General features: G+C 54.9%; 1 protein-coding gene across 1 annotated transcript in view; it reads left to right on the top strand.

The window, feature by feature from the left end:
* LOC115085763 (lymphocyte antigen 6E-like) overlaps positions 1 to 11,039 on the top strand; it is a 35,274-nt gene extending 24,235 nt beyond the window's left edge. Inside the window, exon 3 of the mRNA XM_029592146.1 lies at positions 10,511 to 11,039. Within this exon, the coding sequence (XP_029448006.1) occupies positions 10,511 to 10,656 (146 nt within the window). The 3' untranslated portion in view covers positions 10,657 to 11,039. The remainder of the gene's footprint in view (positions 1 to 10,510) is intronic.
* The last annotated feature ends 15,889 nt before the right edge of the window (positions 11,040 to 26,928 follow it).

Here is a 26,928-nt window from a genome sequence, read left to right as displayed (position 1 = left end):
TGTTTGTTTATAGAATTTATAACACAAACACAAGGAATAAAAACAATACCATGCATAAAACATCATATCAAGACAGTATACATTTAGCACAGCCAGCCAAAATAATATATTTCTACTGTGACAAAAAAAAAATGTTGACAAATAACATGAAACTAATAGTAAACAAAAGAGAAGAAAATCATTTAGCAGCAAAATGATTAAAGTGAATCAATCCTTGCTTATAAGCAAATAGCTGCCAAGTGATTAAGCATCAGCCAATGCTACTTAAAAGTACAGTCATGGACCATTTTGCTCTATATCTGTCAGCATCTAAATAAAAATTTCCATATAAACAAGTAAGAGCACAAAATGCATCAGATATCAAGAAAATATCTAAACAACATTAATGTCATGGAGCAACAAAGTGATTAAACATTGTCCAAATACTTAAAAACTGTCAAGTAATGCTAAAATAAAATAAGCTGTATAATCAGATAAAAACTAATAGCAGAGGTAGAATCCCAGCCCTACCTTCCTGTCCAAAAAAGGAAGTGGGAGGAGCTAATGCTCCCCAATAGGAAGTCTCCTTTTTAGGCCATCAGGGACTGAGGCACTGGGGAATCTCATTTCTGCAGGGCATTTATTGATACCTGTAGGGGAGGCAAGAAAGGTTTCCCTCTGCTGTGTACTAAGAGTGGAGGGGTGAGAAGGAAGGAAGGTGTCCCACTGTCCAGCCAGCTGCCTTCCGCCCCCCCCCCCCAACTCAGAATTTGACTGGATAAATTCAGCCTCCTAGTAGCATGTAGCCAATTAGCCCATCCATTTTTAGGGATGTGAATCGTGTCCTCGATCGTCTTAACGATCGATTTCGGCTGGGAGGGGGAGGGAATCGTATTGTTGCCGTTTGGGGGGGTAAAATATCGTGAAAAATCGTGAAAAATCTAAAAATCTAAAAATCGCAAAACCGGCACATTAAAATCCCCTAAAACCCACCCCCGACCCTTTAAATTAAATCCCCCACCCTCCCGAACCCCCCCCCCAAATGAGTTAAATAACCTGCGGGTCCAGCGGCGGTCCGGAACGGCAGCGGTCCGGAACGGGCTCCTGCTCCTGAATCTTGTTGTCTTCAGCCGGCGCCATTTTCCAAAATGGCGCCGAAAAATGGCGGCGGCCATAGACGAACACGATTGGACGGCAGGAGGTCCTTCCGGACCCCCGCTGGACTTTTGGCAAGTCTCGTGGGGGTCAGGAGGCCCCCCACAAGCTGGCCAAAAGTTCCTGGAGGTCCAGCGGGGGTCAGGGAGCGATTTCCCGCCGCGAATCGTTTTCGTACGGAAAATGGCGCCGGCAGGAGATCGACTGCAGGAGGTCGTTCAGCGAGGCGCCGGAACCCTCGCTGAACGACCTCCTGCAGTCGATCTCCTGCCGGCGCCATTTTCCGTACGGAAACGATTCGCGGCGGGAAATCGCTCCCTGACCCCCGCTGGACCTCCAGGAACTTTTGGCCAGCTTGTGGGGGGCCTCCTGACCCCCACGAGACTTGCCAAAAGTCCAGCGGGGGTCCGGAAGGACCTCCTGCCGTCCAATCGTGTTCGTCTATGGCCGCCGCCATTTTTCGGCGCCATTTTGGAAAATGGCGCCGGCTGAAGACAACAAGATTCAGGAGCAGGAGCCCGTTCCGGACCGCTGCCGTTCCGGACCGCCGCTGGACCCGCAGGTTATTTAACTCATTTGGGGGGGTTCGGGAGGGTGGGGGGATTTAATTTAAAGGGTCGGGGGTGGGTTTTAGGGGGTTTTAGTGTGCCGGCTCACGATTCTAACGATTTATAACGATAAATCGTTAGAATCTCTATTGTATTGTGTTCCATAACGGTTTAAGACGATATTAAAATTATCGGACGATAATTTTAATCGTCCTAAAACGATTCACATCCCTATCCATTTTCAAACTTAGGGCCAGATTAATTAAGTCTTTTCTCCCATTTTGTGTCTACGGGACAAACTCTTAATGAATCAAGCACTTAGCTAGATCCCTTTCAATGTTGACCTCCTAATGTTTTCCTTAGTAGAGAACACCACAGATTAACTCTGGAAGTAATATTCTCACTTTTGATTGATTGACATGTTGCACTTGATACTTGTTGTATCAAGTGCAACAAGTACAAAATGCCTTCTCTGTATTAAATTCTGAAGAAGTCCTTGAGAAAAAGATTGAAATGTTATCGGAAAAGAGAGAAAAAACCCAATGCATACAGAAATTCCAAATCAGAAACCAAAGGAAAAAGCTCACAGTGATGGATGACTCTGTCATCAGAGGCATTAATATCTTCCCTTGCACAAATGCAAAGAGAAAAGTGGATAACAAAACTCAACTAAATAGGTCACAAAAGGAGTCCAGGAACAGCAGTAACCTGAGCAAAGAAAGCTGGAAAGCTATGAGCACAAATGCTCGTAGTTTGGGTAATAAAATCCCAGAGCTGCAAGCCCTAATGGTGGAGGCGGACTTGGACGTTGTTGCTGTCACGGAAACATGGTTTACGGAATATCATGACTGGGATACGGCAATACCAGGCTATAACTTGTTAAGGAAGGACAGAGAGGATAGGAAAGGGGGAGGAGTGGCTCTATATGTCAGAAACAATATCCAAGCATCTGAGCTGCAAGGAAGATGGGGCAAAGAAGAAGCACTATGGGCCGACTTAAAAAAAGATGGGGCATCCATTTTTATTGGAGTGGTTTACAGGCCTCCAAACCAAAAGGAAGAGCTGGACAGAGATCTGATTGAAGACATCCACAGGATAGCAAAGAAAGGAGAAGTGGTGATCGTTGGAGACTTTAATATGCCAGATGTAGACTGGAGAATCCCATCTGCAGAATCTAATAATAGTAGAGAAATAGTAGATGCCCTGCAATTAGCTTTGTTCAAACAAGTGGTAATGGAACCCACGAGAGAAGGAGCTATACTCGACTTAGTGCTCACTAATGGAGATAATGTCTCAGACGTCCAGGTGGGTGCCCATCTCAGCACCAGTGATCATCAAACAGTATGGTTTAATATCACAAAAAGGACACGGAAAAGAAGCACAAAAACCCAAGTTTTGATGTTCAAAAACACAGACTTTGATGAAATGGGGAAGTACCTGGAGGAAGAACTAAAAGGCTGGGAAAACGAGAGAGATGTGGATCAACAGTGGACCAATCTAAAAGGAGCAATCACCAAGGCAACTAATCTATATGTTAGAAAAGTAAAGAAAAGCAAAAGAAAAATGAAACCTATCTGGTTCTCAAAGGAGGTGGCTGACAAAATAAAGGCTAAAAGAACAGCGTTCAAGAAATATAAAAGATCCCAAAAGGAGGAACACAAAGAAGAATATCTGGTAGAACTGAGGGAGACGAAGAAATTAATCAAGATGGCAAAAAGTCAAGCGGAAGAGAGGATTGCCATAGAGGTAAAGAGTGGTAACAAAACATTTTTCAGATACATCAGTGAAAAGAGAAAAGTTCAAAATGGTATAGTGAAATTGAAAGGTGGAAAGGATCAATGTGTGGAGAGAGACGAAGAAATGGCAGAAATATTAAATGAATACTTCAGTTCTGTGTTCACTAAAGAGGACCCTGGAGAAGGACCGACACTAGTTAACAAGAAACTGGAGGGGAATGGAGTAGATGTAACTCCATTTACAGTAGAAAATGTATGGGAAGAGCTGGTGAAACTGAAAGTGGACAAAGCCATGGGGCCTGATGAAGTTCATCCCAGAATACTGAGGGAGCTCAGAGATGTGCTGGCGGGTCCGCTGTGTGACCTATTCAATAGATCCCTAGAAACGGGAGTGGTGCCGAATGATTGGAGGAGAGCGGTGGTGGTCCCGCTTCACAAGAGTGGGAACAGAGAAGAGGCTGGTAACTACAGACCGGTTAGCCTCACTTCGGTGGTGGGAAAAGTAATGGAGTCACTGTTGAAAGAGAGAATAGTGAACTATCTACAGTCGGGAGAATTGCTGGACCAGAGGCAGCATGGATTCACCATTGGAAGATCCTGTCAGACAAATCTGATTGACTTTTTTGACTGGGTAACCAAGGAATTGGATCGAGGAAGAGCACTCAATGTCATCTACTTGGATTTCAGCAAAGCTTTTGACACTGTCCCGCACAGGAGACTGGTGAATAAAATGAGAAGCTTAGGAGTGAGTGCCGAGGTGGTGGCCTGGATTGCAAACTGGTTGACGGACAGAAGACAATGTGTGATGGTAAATGGAACTCTCTCTGAAGAGAGAGCGGTTTTAAGCGGTGTACCGCAGGGATCAGTGTTGGGACCGGTCCTTTTCAATATCTTTGTGAGCGACATTGCGGAAGGGATAGAAGGTAAGGTATGTCTTTTTGCGGATGACACTAAGATCTGCAACAGAGTGGACACGCCGGAAGGAGTGGAGAGAATGAGACGGGATTTAAGGAAGATGGAAGAGTGGTCGAAGACATGGCAGCTGACATTCAATGCCAAGAAGTGCAAAGTCATGCATATGGGGAGTGGAAATCCGAATGAACTGTATTCGATGGGGGGAGAAAGGCTGATGTGCACGGAGCAGGAGAGAGACCTTGGGGTGATGGTGTCTAATGATCTGAAGTCGGCGAAACAATGTGACAAGGCGATAGCTAAAGCCAGAAGAATGCTGGGCTGCATAGAGAGAGGAATATCGAGTAAGAAAAGGGAAGTGATTATCCCCTTGTACAGGTCCTTGGTGAGACCTCACCTGGAGTATTGTGTTCAGTTCTGGAGACCGTATCTCCAAAGAGATAGAGACAAGATGGAGGCGGTCCAGAGAAGGGTGACCAAAAAGGTGGAAGGTCTTCATCAAATGACTTATGAGGAGAGATTGAAGAATCTAAATATGTACACCCTGGAGGAAAGGAGGAGCAGAGGTGATATGATACAGACTTTCAGATACTTGAAAGGTTTTAATGATCCAAAGACAACGACAAACCTTTTCCATAGGAAAAAAATCAGCAGAACCAGGGGTCACGATTTGAAACTCCAGGGAGGAAGATTCAGAACCAATGTCAGGAAGTATTTCTTCACGGAGAGGGTGGTGGATGCCTGGAATGCCCTTCCGAAGGAAGTGGTGAAGACCAGAACTGTGAAGGACTTCAAAGGGGCGTGGGATAAACACTGTGGATCCATAAAATCAAGAGGCCGTCAATAAAGAGTGGGTGGCTAGCCAGAATGACGGCTACTGCCTGGAGACAATACCCTTATTCAATAAACATACACATGGTTACTGTGACTCCAACATCACTCTAAGCTACAACAGCAAGAGGAAATGTGGAAAAAAGGATTCGCACTCACAAAGCGGGGAGTAGCTGGCTTGTTACGGCGGTTACTACCCCAAACCAAATAAGCCTGATACTTCACTTTCAATGCATATCCAGCATAGCTCTCTGCTTCAACGGCAGGGGAGAAGAAAAACCGATACTTCACGCATATCCAGCATAGCTCTCTGCTTCAACGGCAGGGGAGAAGAAAAACTGATACTTCACGCATATCCAGCATAGCTCCCTGCTTCAACAGCAGGGGAGAAGAAAAACTGATACTTCACGCATATCCAGCATGGCTCTCTGCTTCAACGGCAGGGGAGAAGAAAAACTGATACTTCACGCATATCCAGCATAGCTCTCTGCTTCAACGGCAGGGGAGAAGAAAAACTGATACTTCACACATATCCAGCATAGCTCTCTGCTTCAACAGCAGGGGAGAAGAAAAAAGGATTTGCACTCACAAAGCGGGGAGTAGCTGGCTTGTTACGGCGGTTACTACCCCAAACCAAATAAGCCTGATACTTCACTTTCAATGCATATACTGCTTCAACGGCAGGGGAGAAGAAAAACTGATACTTCACGCATATCCAGCATGGCTCTCTGCTTCAACGGCAGGGGAGATGAAAAACTGATACTACAAGCATATCCAGCATAGCTCCCTGCTTCAACGGCAGGGGAGAAGAAAAACAACCAATAAGGGCTGAATGGCACGGTCTGGGTAAAGCAGATGGGCATGGGTGTAGCTTGCTTATTGCGGCGGTTACTTCCCCTACTTCCTCTACTACCCATAACTAATCAAGCTTGATATTTCACTTGGTTGCAGCTCCATCACTGCTCTCTACATTAATGGTGGGGGTGGAAGGGAAATAGAACCAAAGAGCTAAGAGAAACAGATAAGTATGAGAAAAAAATGTGAAGCTTGCTGGGCAGACTGGATGGGCCGTTTGGTCTTCTTCTGCCGTCATTTCTATGTTTCTGTATGTTTCTATGTGATTGACAGGTCCTCGAAGCCAACAAGACTCCACATTTACCTTCCTTACGATACCCCTTGAAGTAACCAATAGGAAAAACTGTATAAATAAATAATGGTCTGACTATGGGAGAGGAGCAACTGACATGTTCCTAATCAAATTTCCTTTGGACAAAGCCTGATGGAGAATAAATTGAGGATACGGCCTGCTCCATGCATGGGTACATCTACTGCCTGGCAGAAACTTAAAATAGATGTGGAGGATAAGACTTCCTTTAGCTGATAATTACCTGATTAAAATCACCCATGACCAGAAAATTCAGAGGATCAGGTTTCACTACTGCAAATAAATCAATAAGATCTGACCCAGAAGGACCCATGCCTGTTTAAAAAAAAGACGACCCCCGTGGCTTTGCTATTAAAACCCTTTATAAACCCATAAGCTGTATTAAAGGGCCAGAGGTTAAAAATAACGTTGTTTTAAAAATGACAAACTCCAGTGTCCCTTTTTTTTCCCACATCTAGTCTGTTGCTTACAATCGATTGCCCGAAGGCCAAAGCTGATTAAAAAATAAGAGAGATGCTGGCTGACCCGGTTCATCTCTTATGGGCTGATCCAGTTCTGGTTTTTGTGCCAGCTTCAGTGTGCCAGATTGGCGCACGTGCTATCTCTGTGTTTAGTGCAGATAGGTACAAAGCTGAAGGCAGAGCACGTGGGATCAAAAGGGCCACTATAAAACGAGTGTGGCCCTTGAATGTGCATGCTCCAGCGTTTTCTCCTGTGCTAATCATTCCAAGAGTGCCAGAGGGGTGCGATGCCCTTCTCTTTTTTTTTTTTTTTTTTTTTTTAATTAGTTTTTCAAAACTATTAGAAAATAAGAATCAACTTTGCAAACTGAAATATTAAAGTTTTGAACATATATTCTAATTACACAACTTACAGATAAGAAGTAAACATTTGTTCAAAATCTAGACATCATAGAGGCAATTCCAAGAGGACGAGATTTGTAAGTGAGGAAAACTTTTTTTTTTTAAAAACTTATAGTAGAATAATTTGGATATTCATGAAAGTTTCAACAATATACTAATTACTTACACCTTCATCTTTAATAGATAGCTGCGTCCTAGCATTCAAAAAATCTTGCAATTGAGATACCTCAAGGAAAATAAAAACATTTCCCTGTTGTTTTATGACACATTTGCATGGGTATTTTACAACCATAGTTGCCCCCAATGCCATGACGCTAGGCTTTAAAGAAAGAAAAGCTTTGCGTCTAATCTGAGTACTTCTGGCAAGGTCAGGGTATACAATTTTAAACGGAAATATTAAAATCTATTAGCCTTTGCAAACTAACCCGGGCTAAGCTGGACAAAGCCAGGCGTGCCGAGACCTGTGCGATGCCCTTCTGAGATAGCCATGCTCCCTGGCAGATACCCCTTCCTTAGGCAGAAGCTGCACCAAGGCATTCCCTCACCTCCTGCCCAAAGCTTGTGATAGCTTTCATTGAGCCAACATAGGAATAATTCATAGGGATGTGAATCGTGTGCCCTATCGTCTTAACGATTGAAATCGTCTGGCAGGAGAAGAAAATCGTGTTTGGCACGATTTTTTAGTTAAAAAATCATTAAAAATCGTTTTTTCCGATTAGTGCGCACTAACTCGAGTTAGTGCGCACTAACTCCCAGTTAGTGCACACTAACAGAAAATGATACAATTTGACACTTTTGAGGTCAGTTAAGGTCAGTTTAGGAATGAATATGTATTCCTATTGGCTGCCCTCTTATTTATTCATGTTACCAAGGTTCCCACTGACAGTATATGGGGGATGGGAAATGGAAACAGTTGGTAGCTTGACAAAAAAAGTAATGTGATCAGTCAATGTGACTAGAACTTGTGCCCTAACCCTGATACCAGGGGTGTTATGATCTTCCTGCACTCAGTGCCCTATCCCTATTAATTAATACCAGGAGTGTTGTGATCTTCCTGCACACAGTGCCCTAACCCTGACACCAGGGGTGTTGTGATCTTCCTGCACACAGTGCCCTATCCCTATCAATACCAGGAGTGTTGTGATCTTCCTGCACACAGTGCCCTAACCCTGACACCAGGGGTGTTGTGATCTTCCTGCACACAGTGCCCTATCCCTATTAATACCAGGAGTGTTGTGATCTTCCTGCACACAGTGCCCTATCCCTATTAATACCAGGAGTGTTGTGATCTTCCTGCACACAGTGCCCTAATCCTGATACCAGGGGTGTTATGATCTTCCTGCACTCAGTGCCCTATCCCTATTAATTAATACCAGGAGTGTTGTGATCTTCCTGCACACAGTGCCCTAACCCTGACACCAGGGGTGTTGTGATCTTCCTGCACACAGTGCCCTATCCCTATTAATACCAGGAGTGTTGTGATCTTCCTGCACACAGTGCCCTAACCCTGATACCAGGGGTGTTGTGATCTTCCTGCACACAGTGCCCTATCCCTATCAATACCAGGAGTGTTGTGATTTTCCTGCACACAGTGCCCTATCCCTATTACTACCAGGAGTGTTGTGATCTCCAGACTGGCTGGGAGCAGGGATGCAGCTCTGCATGGATTACTGGGACAGGCAGCCCCAGACTGGCTGGGAGCAGGGCTGCAGCCCTCCATGGATGACTGGGACAGGCAGCCCCAGACTGGCTGGGAGCAGGGCTGCAGCCCTCCATGGATGACTGGGACAGGCAGCCCCAGACTGGCTGGGAGCAGGGATGCAGCTCTCCATGGATTACTGGGACAGGCAGCCCCGGACTGCTTGGGAGCAGGGATGCAGCTCTGCATGGATTACTGGGACAGGCAGCCCCAGACTGGCTGGGAGCAGGGATGCAGCTCTGCATGGATTACTGGGACAGGCAGCCCCAGACTGGCTGGGAGCAGGGTTGCAGCTCTGCATGGATTACAGGGACAGACAGCCCCAGACTGGCTGGGAGCAGGGATACAGCTCTGCATGGATGACTGGGACAGGCAGCCCCAGACTGGATGGGAGCAGGGATGCAGCTCTGCATTGATTACAGGGACAGGCAGCCCCAGACTGGCTGGGAGCAGGGCTGCAGCCCTCCATGGATGACTGGGACAGGCAGCCCCAGACTGGCTGGGAGCAGGGATGCAGCTCTCCATGATCCGTGATCTGGTGGCCAGTGTGGCTACTTAAAAAATACACTTACCAACAATCAATTACCACATATATTTGAACTGTGTAGTTCCAGCCAGGACCACCTTTCTAAAATGCACAGTGATTGGCAAATTCAACATGCACTAGCATTTCACATGCCTGCTAACAAAAATAATAAACAAACAAGTTCTAGTACATGAGTGATGATCATCACGTTACTTTTTTTGTCAAGCTTCCAACTGTTTCCATTTCACATCCCCCCAACCATTACCTCAGTGGGAACCTTGGTAACATCAATAGATAAGAGCACAGCCAGCCAATAGGAATACATATTCATTCCTAGGTGACCTTTACTGACCTGGGAAGTGTCAACAATTTGTATCATTTTCTGTTGGTGTTCATGAGTTTCCAGTTCCATTTCCCATCCCCCCAACCATCACCTCAGTGGGAACCTTGGTAACATCAATAGATAAGAGGGCAGCCAGCCAATAGGAATACATATTCATTCCTAACTGACCTTCAGTGACCTGGAAAGTGTCAATTTGTATCATTTTCTGTTAGTGCACACTAACTCCCGTTAGTGCGCACTAACACGATTTAACGATTTTTAACGATAAATCGTTAGAATTTCTATTGTATTGTGTTCTATAACGATTTAAGACGATATTAACATTATCGGACGATAATTTTAATCGTTGAAAAACGATTCACATCCCTAATAATTCATAAAAGCATGGGAAAAAGACAGGGGAGTTATGGGAATTGTAAAGATGAATAGCTGGGGTGGATGGGCAAACAAGATAAAACATGAAGGCAGACAACGTCTGTATGGCCTATGACCTTGTCAGTCCATGTAGGTTTTTTCTTTGGACGTATAGTATTGGCTTTGAACATTTATTTTTACATTGGTCCAATAATTGATGGTGCAACCTGCGGACAAGCCAGTAATTCGCTGTGACTTGTTTCCAGGTGTTCTGTGAGCCGAATCTCATAGATTGAATCGCATCGATTGCAAATCACTGCGCTTTAATACATTGGTAAACGCAATAACCATTAAGTTTTATTTTTGTCCATGCTCCTTCTCTCGTTTCCCTTGGTTTAGATGCCCGGACTTCCTACATCACCAAGGGATGTTCTCAGAACTGTTTTGAGGAAAACGTTAATGAGGGGGTTGTACAGACCGCTACCAAATGTTGCAACACTTTCCTGTGTAATTTCAACGGAGCAACCAGCAGCCCTCCTCAGTGATTTGCTTCAAGCCGGGCTTTAACGTGACGGGAAGCAGACCGTCCTCACCGCTGGAGAAAGAAACCCTGCTGGAGAAGTCTTGCTTACTGTGACCGCTGCAGTTTAGAAACCCCCCCCCCAGTGATCGGCGTTCTGATCACCGTATCAGTCTGGGCAAAACTCTGGATCCATTGCATGCTGGACTGAAAAAGAATTCTTTTAATGTCGTTTCCATAAGGGATTTCAAAACTGCACCCTCAGGGCTCCCCAGGTCTGCCCTGATGACCCCAATGAATATGCATGAGATAAATTTACCTGTACTGAGTCTACAATGTATGCAGGTTTATCTGGCACTTATCCCATGCCCTTTTCACACTTGGGATCAGCACAGAGAACCCTTATTTGCAAAAATAGTGAAGAAATAGCCGAAGACTTAGCAGCTGGCTGTGTCTGGCAGGCTGGACTTTCCTCTTCCAGCAGTTTTTTTTTCCATGACAGCCTTTATTATGGGGGGGGGGCAGCACCAATCTCTGACTCGTCAGAAATGCAGAGGGGGAGGGTTCTACCTGCATGGCTCGCAAGTTATAGCCTGCACAAAAGGGGCTTAACAAGCCTGCTGAGGTTTATTGCCCAGACCCTTACCAGAGTGCAAGACCCCTCCCAGTCCACGCAATTTACCTCCCTCAACAATGCCAGAGATCCCCCGTTAACCTCTGGCTTTCCCTTCAGTTCTCCAAGAAGTAATAAAGATCAACAAAGGTGGAAACGTTTTTATTGGCTTAACCTTTTTATTGTGACCAGTTTAGCAGGAGCTTTGCTCCCTTCATCAGGTCAATGCAGGTGATGGTCTATGCATTTTATTATTCTCTCTGCTCCTCCCAAAATTTCCTAAATCCTTAATCTCACTTGCAGTAATGCAGTCTTTAACAGGTATCTTTAGAAGGAACTATTTTTTCCACATGCTCCTTGTGCTTTTTGAGAGATTTAATAAAACACCAAACACAATAAATCTGCTGTTTTGTAAGATAGAAGGAGTGACTGTGCTCAGATTACAGCCATTAGCGGTTCTTACTGATAGACAGGGCCGCTCATCTCCCAGGATTGTGTGGCTGTAGCAAAGCCTGCGAGATTTGGGTCTTGCTATGTAATCGCTGGATACGCATTGGAATCGCAGAAACCGGGAACCTCTATCCCAACCAAGCCCCTGATTCCTCCTCTGACCCACACAATCTGAGCAGGCTCAGGAGGAGGCAGCGATGCCAGAGGTCGTGGCCTTCTTTTCTGGGGCCTGGAGTCACAATGTCGCTCTTTCAATCATGCAGCACCGTGGCGTCCCTTGCAGTTCAAAACACGGGCCAGATCCTGGGCGCTGTAGGAGACGGGCACGATCTGAGGCACCACTGTGCTCCTCTTCATCCCAGCTTGGATGGGCAGTGAGAGGGAGGGAAAGGTAGGGGGTAAGGAGGATTGAAGGGGGGAGTTTGTTGGAGGGGATGAGAGGGGAGGGTCACGCGATGGACAGGAGAGAAGGGTTGGCGTGGAAGACTGAGGGGAGATTGGATAGGAGGAGTGAGGATCATTGCCAGGTTGTGTGTCTATGTGTGTTAGATGGAGAGAAAGGGAGGAGAGAGAGGAGATGCTCATCATGGTGAGGTGGGGAAGGGATTCTGAGCGAGTGTGAGAGAGAGAGAGAGAAAGAGGGGATTGGTCCAGATGTATGTATGCAAGAGCATGAAGGATGGGATGGGGTGGGGGAAGAGGACAGGGAGAAAGGTGAGGAACAAGGATGGAGCGAGGAAGAGAAAGAATGAGGAACGGGTGGGGGGTGAGAGGTGATGGGAATGCAAGAGCACTGGGGATGCAAAGGAGGAGTAAAACAAGAGTTTTCCCTCCCCAATCCTGCTCCTCACCTCTTCAACCAATCCTACCTTCCCTGCCGCACTCTAACTTGCAGTTTCCCTCCTGCCCCATCCTAGCACTTTCCCCCACTCTTTCCCACCCCTGCCCAATTCCTCTCTCCTTCTCCCTTATGACCTCAGAAACTCACGTCCACAACTCTTAGGCCCTCTCTAATACACTTACCTTCTCAGTCCTTCCTCTGCTTCCCCTTCCTCCCCCCACTTCTCCTTCCCCTTCTTTCTCCTTTCCCCATCCCTGGTCTTCCCTCCCTCTCTTATCCCCAGCCCTAGTCCTCTCTCCATCCCATTCCTTTGTTCCTGGTCCTCTCTTCTTCCTCTCCTCTCTCCATCCCTACTCCTCTTCATTCCTCATTCTCTCTCCATTCCCAGTCCTCTCTCTTTCCCCTGATCCCGTATCCTCTCTCTCTCCCTATCTTCTCTCCATCTCTGGTATTCTCTCCTTCCCTTCCCACATCCCCATGATCCCTTCCCTGTGCTGATCCCTCCTTCTCCTGTCCTCACAGTAACACCCACTCATAGAAGCCCAACTTCTGGAAATGATTGTGGGTGATGAACTCCACAAAACCTACAGCTCCCCCCCTCCCCCCTCCCCCCCCGAAAAAAAGAAAAAAAAACAGATAACAGTGGGTGCTGAGTGTGACTGCCGGACCAACCTTATTTATATGTCCAGAGAGGAGCAGGTAATGTGGACACGGGGAAGGCTCCTGTGACCAAAACAGAAAGCTAGGGAAGCACTCAGAGTCCCATCAGTCGTTCTGCTCCTCAACACCAGCTCTTCCCCACCCCAACAGCTCTTCCCCACCCCAGTCTCTCCCCTCCTCTCTCTCTCAACCCCCCTTTTCTCTCACATTCTCCTGATCTCTTCTTCCCCTCTCCCCATGTTACCCCTCTTTTCTCCATCCATTCCCCTTCTTACTGCCTCTTCACTTTCTTATTCTCCCCCTTTTTTCATGGACATACTTTGGCTTTTATATTTTGGGGTAGGGGGATTTAATACCCGCCTGCCTCCTCTGCTCTGCTCCCCATTTTCCCTCGACCTGTTCCTCTTCTCATCCCCCCACCTCCCAGGCTTGGTTCATGCATCGCTTCACTGCTGCCCACTCCTCACCCCTCCCCAGCACGTCAGGCTTCCCGTCATTGCCGGGCTCAGCTCACCTCTCAATTTGTGATTCCCCCCCTCCTCCACAGGCTTGGGGCACTTCCCTGCTTTACCCTCCCTAAACTCAGGCACCTCTCTTTTTTCTGTAACTGCTCCTGCCTCCCCATCCCCTACAGCACTTCTGGCGCTCACAGCTTCCAGGCCAGACCAAGTCTCAGGCCTGCAGAGACTCCACCACCTGCAGTCCCGGAGCCCTGGCAGCTCAGCAGTCAGCATCTCCCCAACTTCCAGGCCAGAGCCAGTCCCAGGCCTGCAGAGACTCCATCACCTGCACGTCCTGAGCCCTGGCAGCTCAGCAGTCACCATCTCCCCAGCTTCCAGGCCAGAGCCAGTCCCAGGCCAGCAGAGACTCCACCACCTGCCCGCCTGGAGCCCTGGCAGCTCAGCAGTCACCATCTCCCCAACTTCCAGGCCAGAGCCAGTCCCAGGCCTGCAGAGACTCCACCACCTGCACGCCCGGAGCCCTGGCAGCTCAGCAGTCACCATCTCCCCAGCTTCCAGGCCAGAGCCCAATCCCAGGCCTGCGGAGACTCCACCACCTGCACGCCCAGAGCCCTAGCAGCTCAGCAGTCACCATCTCCCCAGCTTCCAGGCCAGAGCCAGTCCCAGGCCTGCAGACTCCACCACCTGCACGCCCGGAGCCCTGGCAGCTCAGCAGTCACCATCTCCCCAGCTTCCAGGCCAGAGCCAGTCCCAGGCCAGCAGAGACTCCACCACCTGCACGCCCGGAGCCCTGGCAGCTCAGCAGTCACCATCTCCCCAACTTCCAGGCCAGAGCCAGTCCCAGGCCTGCAGAGACTCCACCACCTGCACATCCTGAGCCCTGGCAGCTCAGCAGTCACCATCTCCCCAGCTTCCAGGCCAGAGCCAGTCCCAGGCCTGCAGAGACTCCACCACCTGCACGCCCAGAGCCCTGGCAGCTCAGCAGTCACCATCTCCCCAGCTTCCAGGCCAGAGCCAGTCCCAGGCCTGCAGAGACTCCACCACCTGCACGCCCAGAGCCCTGGCAGCTCAGCAGTCACCATCTCCCCAGCTTCCAGGCCAGAGCCAGTCCCAGACGTGCAGAGACTCCACCACCTGCACGCCCGGAGCCCTGGCAGCTCAGCAGTCACCATCTCCCCAGCTTCCAGGCCAGAGCCAGTCCCAGGCCTGCAGAGACTCCACCACCTGCACGCCCGGAGCCCTGGCAGCTCAGCAGTCACCATCTCCCCAGCTTCCAGGCCAGAGCCAGTCTCAGGCCTGCAGAGACTCCACCACCTGCACGTCCTGAGCCCTGGCAGCTCAGCAGTCACCATCTCCCCTGCTGTAGGGCCAGAGCCAGTCCCAGGTCTGCAGAGACTCCACCACCTGCATGCCCAGAGCCCTGGCAGCTCAGCAGTCACCATCTCCCCAGCTTCCAGGCCAGAGCCAGTCTCAGGCCTGCAGAGACTCCACCACCTGCACGCCTGGAGCCCTGGCAGCTCAGCATTCAGCATCTCCCCAGCTTCCAGGCCAGAGCCCAGTCCCAGGCCTGCGGAGACTGCACCAACTGCACGCCCGGAGCCCTGGCAGCTCAGCAGTCACCATCTCCCCAGCTTCCAGGCCAGAGCCAGTCCCAGGCCTGCAGAGACTCCACCACCTGCACACCCAGAGCCCTGGCAGCTCAGCAGTCACCATCTCCCCAGCTTCCAGGCCAGAGCCAGTCCCAGGCCTGCAGAGACTCCACCACCTGCACGCCCAGAGCCCTGGCAGCTCAGCAGTCACCATCTCCCCAGCTTCCAGGCCAGAGCCAGTCCCAGACCTGCAGAGACTCCACCACCTGTACGCCCGGAGCCCTGGCAGCTCAGCAGTCACCATCTCCCCAGCTTCCAGGCCAGAGCCAGTCCCAGACCTGCAGAGACTCCACCACCTGCACACCCAGAGCCCTGGCAGCTCAGCAGTCACCATCTCCCCAGCTTCCAGGCCAGAGCCAGTCCCAGGCCTGCAGAGACTCCATCACCTGCACGCCCAGAGCCCTGGCAGCTCAGCAGTCACCATCTCCCCAGCTTCCAGGCCAGAGCCAGTCCCAGACCTGCAGAGACTCCACCACCTGCACGCCCGGAGCCCTGGCAGCTCAGCAGTCACCATCTCCCCAGCTTCCAGGCCAGAGCCAGTCCCAGGCCTGCAGAGACTCCACCACCTGCACGCCCGGAGCCCTGGCAGCTCAGCAGTCACCATCTCCCCAGCTTCCAGGCCAGAGTCAGTCCCAGACCTGCAGAGACTCCACAACCTGCACGCCCAGAGCCCTGGCAGCTCAGCAGTCACCATCTCCTCAGCTTCCAGGCCAGAGCCAGTCCCAGGCCTGCAGAGACTCCACCACCTGCACGCCCGGAGCCCTGGCAGCTCAGCAGTCACCATCTCCCCAGCTTCCAGGCCAGAGCCAGTCCCAGGCCTGCAGAGACTCCACCACCTGCACGCCCGGAGCCCTGGCAGCTCAGCAGTCACCATCTCCCCAGCTTCCAGGCCAGAGCCAGTCCCAGGCCTGCAGAGACTCCACCACCTGCACGCCCGGAGCCCTAGCAGCTCAGCAGTCACCATCTCCCCAGCTTCCAGGCCAGAGCCAGTCCCAGGCCTGCAGACTCCATCACCTGCACGCCCTGAGCCCTGGCAGCTCAGCAGTCAGCATCTCCCCAGCTTCCAGGCCAGAGCCAGTCCCAGGCCTGCAGAGACTCCACCACCTGCACGCCCAGAGCCCTGGCAGCTCAGCAGTCACCATCTCCCCAGCTTCCAGGCCAGAGCCAGTCCCAGACCTGCAGAGACTCCACCACCTGCACGCCCGGAGCCCTGGCAGCTCAGCAGTCACCATCTCCCCAACTTCCAGGCCAGAGCCAGTCCCAGGCCTGCAGAGACTCCACCACCTGCACGTCCGGAGCCCTGGCAGCTCAGCAGTCACCATCTCCCCAGCTTCCAGGCCAGAGCCCAATCCCAGGCCTGCAGAGACTCCACCACCTGCACGCCCGGAGCCCTGGCAGCTCAGCAGTCACCATCTCCCCAACTTCCAGGCCAGAGCCAGTCCCAGGCCTGCAGAGACTCCACCACCTGCACGTCCTGAGCCCTGGCAGCTCAGCAGTCACCATCTCCCCAGCTTCCAGGCCAGAGCCCAATCCCAGGCCTGCGGAGACTCCACCACCTGCACGCCCAGAGCCCTGGCAGCTCAGCAGTCACCATCTCCCCAGCTTCCAGGCCTGAGCCAGTCCCAGGCCTGCAGAGACTCCACCACCTGCACGCCCAGAGCCCTGGCAGCTCAGCAGTCACCATCTCCCCAGCTTCCAGGCCAGAGCCAGTCCCAGGCCTGCAGAGACTCCACCACCTGCACGCCCTGAGCCCTGGCAGCTCAGCAGTCACCATCTCCCCAGCTTCCAGGCCAGAGCCAGTCCCAGGCCTGCAGAGACTCCACCACCTGCACGCCCAGAGCCCTGGCAGCTCAGCAGTCACCATCTCCCCAGCTTCCAGGCCAGAGCCAGTCCCAGACCTGCAGAGACTCCACCACCTGCACGTCCTGAGCCCTGGCAGCTCAGCAGTCAGCATCTCCCCAGCTTCCAGGCCTGAGCCAGTCCCAGGCCTGCAGAGACTCCACCACCTGCACGCCCAGAGCCCTGGCAGCTCAGCAGTCACCATCTCCCCAGCTTCCAGGCCAGAGCCAGTCCCAGACCTGCAGAGACTCCACCACCTGCACGTCCTGAGCCCTGGCAGCTCAGCAGTCAGCATCTCCCCAGCTTCCAGGCCAGAGCCAGTCCCAGGCCTTCAGAGACTACACCACCTGCACGCCCAGAGCCCTGGCAGCTCAGCAGTCACCATCTCCCCAGCTTCCAGGCCTGAGCCAGTCCCAGACCTGTAGAGACTCCACCACCTGCACGTCCTGAGCCCTGGCAGCTCAGCAGTCAGCATCTCCCCAGCTTCCAGGCCAGAGCCAGTCCCAGGCCTTCAGAGACTCCACCACCTGCACGCCCTGAACCCTGGCAGCTCAGCAGTCACCATCTCCCCAGCTTCCAGGCCTGAGCCAGTCCCAGGCCTGCAGAGACTCCACCACCTGCACGCCCAGAGCCCTGGCAGCTCAGCAGTCAGCATCTCCCCAGCTTCCAGGCCAGAGCCAGTCCCAGGCCTGCGGAGACTCCACCACCTGCACGCCCTGAGCCCTGGCAGCTCAGCAGTCACCATCTCCCCAGCTTCCAGGCCAGAGCCAGTCCCAGGCCTGCAGAGACTCCACCACCTGCACGCCCAGAGCCCTGGCAGCTCAGCAGTCAGCATCTCCCCAGCTTCCAGGCCAGAGCCAGTCCCAGGCCTGCGGAGACTCCACCACCTGCACGCCCTGAGCCCTGGCAGCTCAGCAGTCACCATCTCCCCAGCTTCCAGGCCAGACTAAGTCTCAGGCCTGCAGAGACTCCACCACCTGCACGCCCGGAGCCCTGGCAGCTCAGCAGTCACCATCTCCCCAGCTTCCAGGCCACAGCCAGTCCCAGGCCTGCAGAGACTCCACCACCTGCATGCCCGGAGCCCTGGCAGCTCAGCAGTCACCATCTCCCCAGCTTCCAGGCCAGAGCCAGTCCCAGGCCTGCAGAGACTCCACCACATGCACGTCCTGAGCCCTGACAGCTCAGCAGTCACCATCTCCCCAGCTTCCAGGCCTGAGCCAGTCCCAGGCCTGCAGAGACTCCACCACCTGCACGCCCTGAACCCTGGCAGCTCAGCAGTCACCATCTCCCCAGCTTCCAGGCCTGAGCCAGTCCCAGGCCTGCAGAGACTCCACCACCTGCACGCCCTGAACCCTGGCAGCTCAGCAGTCACCATCTCCCCAACTTCCAGGCCAGAGCCAGTCCCAGGCCTGCAGAGACTCCACCACCTGCACGTCCTGAGCCCTGGCAGCTCAGCAGTCACCATCTCCCCAGCTTCCAGGCCAGAGCCAGTCCCAGGCCTGCAGAGACTCCACCACCTGCACGCCCTGAGCCCTGGCAGCTCAGCAGTCATCATCTCCCCAGCTTCCAGGCCAGAGCCAGTCCCAGGCCTGCGGAGACTCCACCACCTGCACGCCCGGAGCCCTGGCAGCTCAGCAGTCACCATCTCCCCAGCTTCCAGGCCAGAGCCCAATCCCAGGCCTGTGGAGACTCCACCACCTGCACGCCCGGAGCCCTGGCAGCTCAGCAGTCACCATCTCCCCAGCTTCCAGGCCTGAGCCAGTCCCAGGCCTGCAGACTCCACCACCTGCACGCCCGGAGCCCTGGCAGCTCAGCAGTCACCATCACCCCAGCTTCCAGGCCTGAGCCAGTCCCAGGCCTGCAGACTCCACCACCTGCACGCCCAGAGCCCTGGCAGCTCAGCAGTCACCATCTCCCCAGCTTCCAGGCCAGAACCCAGTCCCAGACCTGCAGAGACTCCACCACCTGCACACCCGGAGCCCTGGCAGCTCAGCAGTCAGCATCTCCCCAGCTTCCAGGCCAGAGCCAGTCCCAGGCCTGCAGAGACTCCACCACCTGCACGTCCTGAGCCCTGACAGCTCAGCAGTCAGCATCTCCCCAGCTTCCAGGCCAGAGCCAGTCCCAGGCCTGCAGAGACTCCACCACCTGCACGCCCTGAACCCTGGCAGCTCAGCAGTCACCATCTCCCCAGCTTCCAGGCCTGAGCCAGTCCCAGGCCTGCAGAGACTCCACCACCTGCACGCCCTGAACCCTGGCAGCTCAGCAGTCACCATCTCCCCAGCTTCCAGGCCAGAGCCAGTCCCAGGCCTGCAGAGACTCCACCACCTGCACGTCCTGAGCCCTGGCAGCTCAGCAGTCACCATCTCCCCAGCTTCCAGGCCAGAGCCAGTCCCAGGCCTGCAGAGACTCCACCACCTGCATGCCCGGAGCCCTGGCAGCTCAGCAGTCACCATCTCCCCAGCTTCCAGGCCTGAGCCAGTCCCAGGCCTGCAGACTCCACCACCTGCACGCCCGGAGCCCTGGCAGCTCAGCAGTCACCATCTCCCCAGCTTCCAGGCCTGAGCCAGTCCCAGGCCTGCAGACTCCACCACCTGCACGCCCAGAGCCCTGGCAGCTCAGCAGTCACCATCTCCCCAGCTTCCAGGCCAGAGCCAGTCCCAGGCCTGCAGAGACTCCACCACCTGCACGCCCGGAGCCCTGGCAGCTCAGCAGTCACCATCTCCCCAGCTTCCAGGCCAGAGCCAGTCCCAGACCTGCAGAGACTCCACCACCTGCACGCCCGGAGCCCTGGCAGCTCAGCAGTCACCATCTCCCCAGCTTCCAGGCCAGAGCCAGTCCCAGACCTGCAGAGACTCCACCACCTGCACGTCCTGAGCCCTGGCAGCTCAGCAGTCACCATCTCCCTAGCTTCCAGGCCAGAGCCAGTCCCAGACCTGCAGAGACTCCACCACCTGCACGTCCTGAGCCCTGGCAGCTCAGCAGTCACCATCTCCCCAGCTTCCAGGCCAGAGCCAGTCCCAGACCTGCAGAGACTCCACCACCTGCACGTCCTGAGCCCTGGCAGCTCAGCAGTCAGCATCTCCCCAGCTTCCAGGCCAGAGCCAATCCCAGACCTGCAGAGACTCCACCACCTGCACGCCCGGAGCCCTGGCAGCTCAGCAGTCAGCATCTCCCCAGCTTCCAGGCCTGAGCCAGTCCCAGGCCTGCAGACTCCACCACCTGCACGCCCAGAGCCCTGGCAGCTCAGCAGTCACCATCTCCCCAGCTTTCAGGCCTGAGCCAGTCCCAGACCTGTAGAGACTCCACCACCTGCACGCCCAGAGCCCTGGCAGCTCAGCAGTCACCATCTCCCCAGCTTCCAGGCCAGAGCCAGTCCCAGGCCTTCAGAGACTCCACCACCTGCACGCCCTGAACCCTGGCAGCTCAGCAGTCACCATCTCCCCAGCTTCCAGGCCTGAGCCAGTCCCAGACCTGCAGAGACTCCACCACCTGCACGTCCTGAGCTCTGGCAGCTCAGCAGTCACCATCTCCCCAGCTTCCAGGCCAGAGCCAGTCCCAGACCTGCGGAGACTCCACCACCTGCACGCCCGGAGCCCTGGCAGCTCAGCAGTCACCATATCCCCAGCTTCCAGGCCTGAGCCAGTCCCAGGCCTGCAGAGACTCCACCACCTGCACGCCCGGAGCCCTGGCAGCTTAGCAGTCACCATCTCCCCAGCTTCCAGGCCAGAGCCCAGTCCCAGGCCTGCAGAGACTTCACCACCTGCACACCCTGAGCCCTGGCAGCTCAGCAGTCACCATCTCCCCAGCTTCCAGGCCAGAACCCAGTCCCAGACCTGCAGAGACTCCACCACCTGCACACCCGGAGCCCTGGCAGCTCAGCAGTCAGCATCTCCCCAGCTTCCAGGCCAGAGCCAGTCCCAGGCCTGCAGAGACTCCACCACCTGCACGTCCTGAGCCCTGACAGCTCAGCAGTCACCATCTCCCCAGCTTCCAGGCCAGAGCCAGTCCCAGGCCTGCAGAGACTCCACCACCTGCAAGCCCTGAACCCTGGCAGCTCAGCAGTCACCATCTCCCCAGCTTCCAGGCCTGAGCCAGTCCCAGGCCTGCAGAGACTCCACCACCTGCACGCCCTGAACCCTGGCAGCTCAGCAGTCACCATCTCCCCAACTTCCAGGCCAGAGCCAGTCCCAGGCCTGCAGAGACTCCACCACCTGCACGTCCTGAGCCCTGGCAGCTCAGCAGTCACCATCTCCCCAGCTTCCAGGCCAGAGCCAGTCCCAGGCCTGCAGAGACTCCACCACCTGCATGCCCGGAGCCCTGGCAGCTCAGCAGTCACCATCTCCCCAGCTTCCAGGCCAGAGCCCAATCCCAGGCCTGTGGAGACTCCACCACCTGCACGCCCGGAGCCCTGGCAGCTCAGCAGTCACCATCTCCCCAGCTTCCAGGCCTGAGCCAGTCCCAGGCCTGCAGACTCCACCACCTGCACGCCCGGAGCCCTGGCAGCTCAGCAGTCACCATCTCCCCAGCTTCCAGGCCTGAGCCAGTCCCAGGCCTGCAGACTCCACCACCTGCACGCCCAGAGCCCTGGCAGCTCAGCAGTCACCATCTCCCCAGCTTCCAGGCCAGAGCCAGTCCCAGGCCTGCAGAGACTCCACCACCTGCACGCCCTGAGCCCTGGCAGCTCAGCAGTCACCATCTCCCCAGCTTCCAGGCCAGAGCCAGTCCCAGGCCTGCAGAGACTCCACCACCTGCACGCCCTGAGCCCTGGCAGCTCAGCAGTCACCATCTCCCCAGCTTCCAGGCCAGAGCCAGTCCCAGGCCTGCAGAGACTTCACCACCTGCACACCCTGAGCCCTGGCAGCTCAGCAGTCACCATCTCCCCAGCTTCCAGGCCAGAACCCAGTCCCAGGCCTGCAGAGACTCCACCACCTGCACGCCCGGAGCCCTGGCAGCTCAGCAGTCACCATCTCCCCAGCTTCCAGGCCAGAGCCAGTCCCAGACCTGCAGAGACTCCACCACCTGCACGCCCGGAGCCCTGGCAGCTCAGCAGTCACCATCTCCCCAGCTTCCAGGCCAGAGCCAGTCCCAGGCCTGCAGAGACTCCACCACCTGCACGCCCTGAGCCCTGGCAGCTCAGCAGTCACCATCTCCCCAGCTTCCAGGCCAGAGCCAGTCCCAGACCTGCAGAGACTCCACCACCTGCACGTCCTGAGCCCTGGCAGCTCAGCAGTCACCATCTCCCTAGCTTCCAGGCCAGAGCCAGTCCCAGACCTGCAGAGACTCCACCACCTGCACGTCCTGAGCCCTGGCAGCTCAGCAGTCACCATCTCCCCAGCTTCCAGGCCAGAGCCAGTCCCAGGCCTGCAGAGACTCCACCACCTGCACGTCCTGAGCCCTGGCAGCTCAGCAGTCACCATCTCCCCAGCTTCCAGGCCAGAGCCAGTCCCAGACCTGCAGAGACTCCACCACCTGCACGTCCTGAGCCCTGGCAGCTCAGCAGTCAGCATCTCCCCAGCTTCCAGGCCAGAGCCAATCCCAGACCTGCAGAGACTCCACCACCTGCACGTCCTGAGCCCTGGCAGCTCAGCAATCAGCATCTCCCCAGCTTCCAGGCCAGAGCCAGTCCCAGGCCTGCAGAGACTCCACCACCTGCACACCTGGAGCCCTGGCAGCTCAGCAGTCAGCATCTCCCCAGCTTCCAGGCCTGAGCCAGTCCCAGGCCTGCAGACTCCACCACCTGCACGCCCAGAGCCCTGGCAGCTCAGCAGTCACCATCTCCCCAGCTTCCAGGCCAGAGCCAGTCCCAGGCCTGCAGAGACTCCACCACCTGCACGTCCTGAGACCTGGCAGCTCAGCAGTCACCATCTCCCCAGCTTCCAGGCCAGAGCCAGTCCCAGGCCTGCAGAGACTCCACCACCTGCACGCCCTGAGCCCTGGCAGCTCAGCAGTCACCATCTCCCCAGCTTCCAGGCCAGAGCCAGTCCCAGACCTGCGGAGACTCCACCACCTGCACGCCCGGAGCCCTGGCAGCTTAGCAGTCACCATCTCCCCAGCTTCCAGGCCAGAGCCCAGTCCCAGGCCTGCAGAGACTTCACCACCTGCACACCCTGAGCCCTGGCAGCTCAGCAGTCACCATCTCCCCAGCTTCCAGGCCAGAGCCAGTCCCAGACGTGCAGAGACTCCACCACCTGCACGCCCAGAGCCCTGGCAGCTCAGCAGTCACCATCTCCCCAGCTTCCAGGCCAGAGCCAGTCCCAGACCTGCAGAGACTCCACCACCTGCACGACCTGAGCCCTGGCAGCTCAGCATTCAGCATCTCCCCAGCTTCCACGCCAGAGCCAGTCCCAGGCCTGCAGAGACTCCACCACCTGCACACCCTGAGCCCTGGCAGCTCAGCAGTCAGCATCTCCACAGCTTCCAGGCCTGAGCCAGTCCCAGGCCTGCAGAGACTCCACCACCTGCACACCCTGAGCCCTGGCAGCTCAGCAGTCAGCATCTCCCCAGCTTCCAGGCCTGAGCCAGTCCCAGGCCTGCAGAGACTCCACCACCTGCACACCTGGAGCCCTGGCAGCTCAGCAGTCAGCATCTCCCCAGCTTCCAGGCCAGAGCCAGTCCCAGGCCTGCGGAGACTCCACCACCTCACGCCCTGAGCCCTGGCAGCTCAGCAGTCACCATCTCCCCAGCTTCCAGGCCAGACCAAGTCTCAGGCCTGCAGAGACTCCACCACCTGCACACCTGGAGCCCTGGCAGCTCAGCAGTCACCATCTCCCCAGCTTCCAGGCCACAGCCAGTCCCAGGCCTGCAGAGACTCCACCACCTGCATGCCCGGAGCCCTGGCAGCTCAGCAGTCACCATCTCCCCAGCTTCCAGGCCAGAACCCAGTCCCAGACCTGCAGAGACTCCACCACCTGCACACCCGGAGCCCTGGCAGCTCAGCAGTCACCATCTCCCCAGCTTCCAGGCCAGAGCCAGTCCCAGGCCTGCAGAGACTCCACCACCTGCACACCCTGAGCCCTGGCAGCTCAGCAGTTATCATTTCCCCAGCTTCCAGGCCACAGCCAGTCCCAGACCTACGGAGACTCTACCACCTGCACGCCCAGAGCTTTGGCAGCTCAGCAGTCACCATCTCCCCAGTTTCCAGGCCACAGCCAGTCCCAGGCCTGCAGAGACTCCACCACCTGCACGCCCTGAACCCTGGCAGCTCAGCAGTCACCATTTCCCCAGTTTCCAGGCCATAGCCAGTCCCAGGCCTGCAGACTCCATCACCTGCACGCCCTGAGCCCTGGCAGCTCAGCAGTCACCATCTCTCCCGCTGCAGGGCCACGGCTGCATGCGGTGCTTCCTGCCCTCACTTTGGAAACCCCAGAGATAACCGCTCTCTGCTGTGGCACATCACAGGGAATGTTATTTTCTGTTCGTTTTTGAGAACAAGGGGAACATGTTCCACTCCATTTGCCCTCAGTGCAAGCCCTGACCACAGCCCCTCTCCATGCTGGAGCTGCCAAATTTTAAAGGAGAGAGTTTCGGCCTGTGACATCACACGCCACCACAACCTTCAGCCGGAGCTGTAGTGTGGATATTTTGAAGAAAATTTGAGGAGCTTTTGTTGTCATGCTTGGACTCTGACTTGCTCATGGCTTCAGTCAGTGACTTTTCCCTTTCCTGATTACTTGTGGTCGGGATATGGGGTCTCTTACTGTTGGGCCTCTTCAATCCCGCTGTCACACGCTCTGATCTTATTGGGGGATTCGGCTGTTGAGGATCTCACAGAACCTGATGCAGGAGGAGCCATTTTAGCCAAAGGGGCGGGGTCGGCAGGGGTCACCTTCTTCCTATGCCCCCGGGTGCTCACAGGTTGTTCCACGGCCGGCGTTTTCACAGGGGCAGAGGGGTCGGGGACCTTCTTGTCTCGCTTCCCCGGGGTCACATTCTCTTCGGGATCACACTTGTCAGAGGTGTTGAAGGCCTTTGGTAGAGTGGCTAAGGATGTCACCGTGGTTGAGGCACTTGACTCGGTGGTCACTCGGGGATGGTTTTGTTGGTAGTAGCCTTTTGTACAATTCTTGGGCACCCCTTACAGGCATTCCCGACCTCCACGCATGTGTAACACTTTACCTCCCCCACAGAACAGTACACTTGGTAGGTATATCCATCATGGGGGATGGTGAACCAGCCCTCAACGTCATCTGGTCCTTCATAAGCTGGAGCAACACCTCTCGCCTGAAAGACTGGATCCAGAGGAACACGCGGTCCTTGTGCCCCATGGGGAGAACTGAAATGGGCGATCTCCCAGGGCTCGAAGGCGCAACTCCAGAGCATGCGTGGGAAGGAAGGGGGGGACATTAGAGAGGTTGACCCGAGTACCCAGGCCATCCAGGTGTTTAAAGGGGTGTAAAACGCCTTTGACCACCAGCCCTTCCGCGAGCAATCGGTGGGTGGCTGCCAGTGAAGATAGGAACAGGACTGCTTTGCTGTACATCTTTCCACAGGCGATGATATTCTGTACCCCCACCTTTCTTCATTGAGGCAAAATCCTGCGGCTCCTCACCAGGGAGCATGGGGCAGCAAACTCCGTGTTTTCAGGTTAAGTTGGCCCCCATTCTGCTAGGAATAACGCCATTCGGCTGTATGAGGGATGCAGCCACTCCACTGGCCGCCACCGCCGCGAACGAGAGCTTGGGAGCAGTTGGGTGTGGAGGCACCCGGCCAGCCCTCGTAGGAATGTCCTCCTAGGAGCTGAAAATAGGATGGGTTTTTTTTTGCTTCCCTTTGTGTTTGCCAACAGGTCGGCAAGCCTCCTCCTCTAAGGGTGGGGCTCCAGCTGGGGGCACGACATGTGTGGGTGGAGAGATAGGGTCTTTATTAAATATGCGATATATTCTAGAAATCCCTTTGGTAATAGAACCTGCATTATCGCAAACCCCTTCAAAAAGGGTTTTTCCCTGCTTCAAACTTCTCTTCACCACGTATTGAGATAAGAAGTGAGTAGCTTATAAATAAAAATAGTAGTCAGAACGATCAGACTGGAATGTTTCTTGTAATTCCTGGAAGCCTCTAATTTGTGTCCCATTCCAAAGATGCTCCAGTCTGCTACACCCTCTTTCTTCCCATCTACTCACCCTCTTCACCAAGCAACCCGGTATGAACTCTCTATTCATAAAGGGGCGGATTTTCAGAGCCCTGCTCGCCTAAATCCGCCCAAAACCGGGCGGATTTAGGCGAGCAGGGCCCTGCGCGCCGGTGAGCCTATTTTACATAGGCCTACCGGCGCGCGCAGAGCCCCAGGACTCGCGTAAGTCCCGGGGTTCTCCGAGGGGGGCGTGTCGGGGGCGGGCCCGGTCGTTGCGGCATTTTGGGGGCGTGTCGGCAGCGTTTTGGGGGCGGGTACGGGGGCGGTCCGGGGGCATGGCCGCGCCCTCCGTACCCGCCCCCAGGTCACGGCCCGGCGCGCAGGAGGCCCGCTCGCGCGCGGGGATTTACTTCTCCCTCCGGGAGGCGTAAATCCCCAGAGAAAGGTAAGGGGGGGGGGTGTACACAGGGCCGGGCGGGTGGGTTAGGTAGAGGAAGGGAGGGGAAGGTGAGGGGAGGGCGTTAGAGGATTCCCTCCAAGGCCGCTCCGATTTCGGAGCGGCCTTGGAGGGAACGGGGGTAGGCTGCGCGGCTCGACGCGCGCCGGCTATACAAAATCGATAGCCTTGCACGCGCCGATCCAGGTTTTTAGCAGATACGCGCGGCTCCGCGCGTATCTACTAAAATCCAGCGTACTTTTGTTTGCGCCTGGAGC

The sequence above is a fragment of the Rhinatrema bivittatum genome, chromosome 2 (genome assembly GCF_901001135.1).
Source record: "Rhinatrema bivittatum chromosome 2, aRhiBiv1.1, whole genome shotgun sequence".
Taxonomy (NCBI): domain Eukaryota; kingdom Metazoa; phylum Chordata; class Amphibia; order Gymnophiona; family Rhinatrematidae; genus Rhinatrema; species Rhinatrema bivittatum.
Note: the sequence above shows the minus strand (reverse complement) of the source record. Positions and strands in the feature narration are given on the sequence as shown.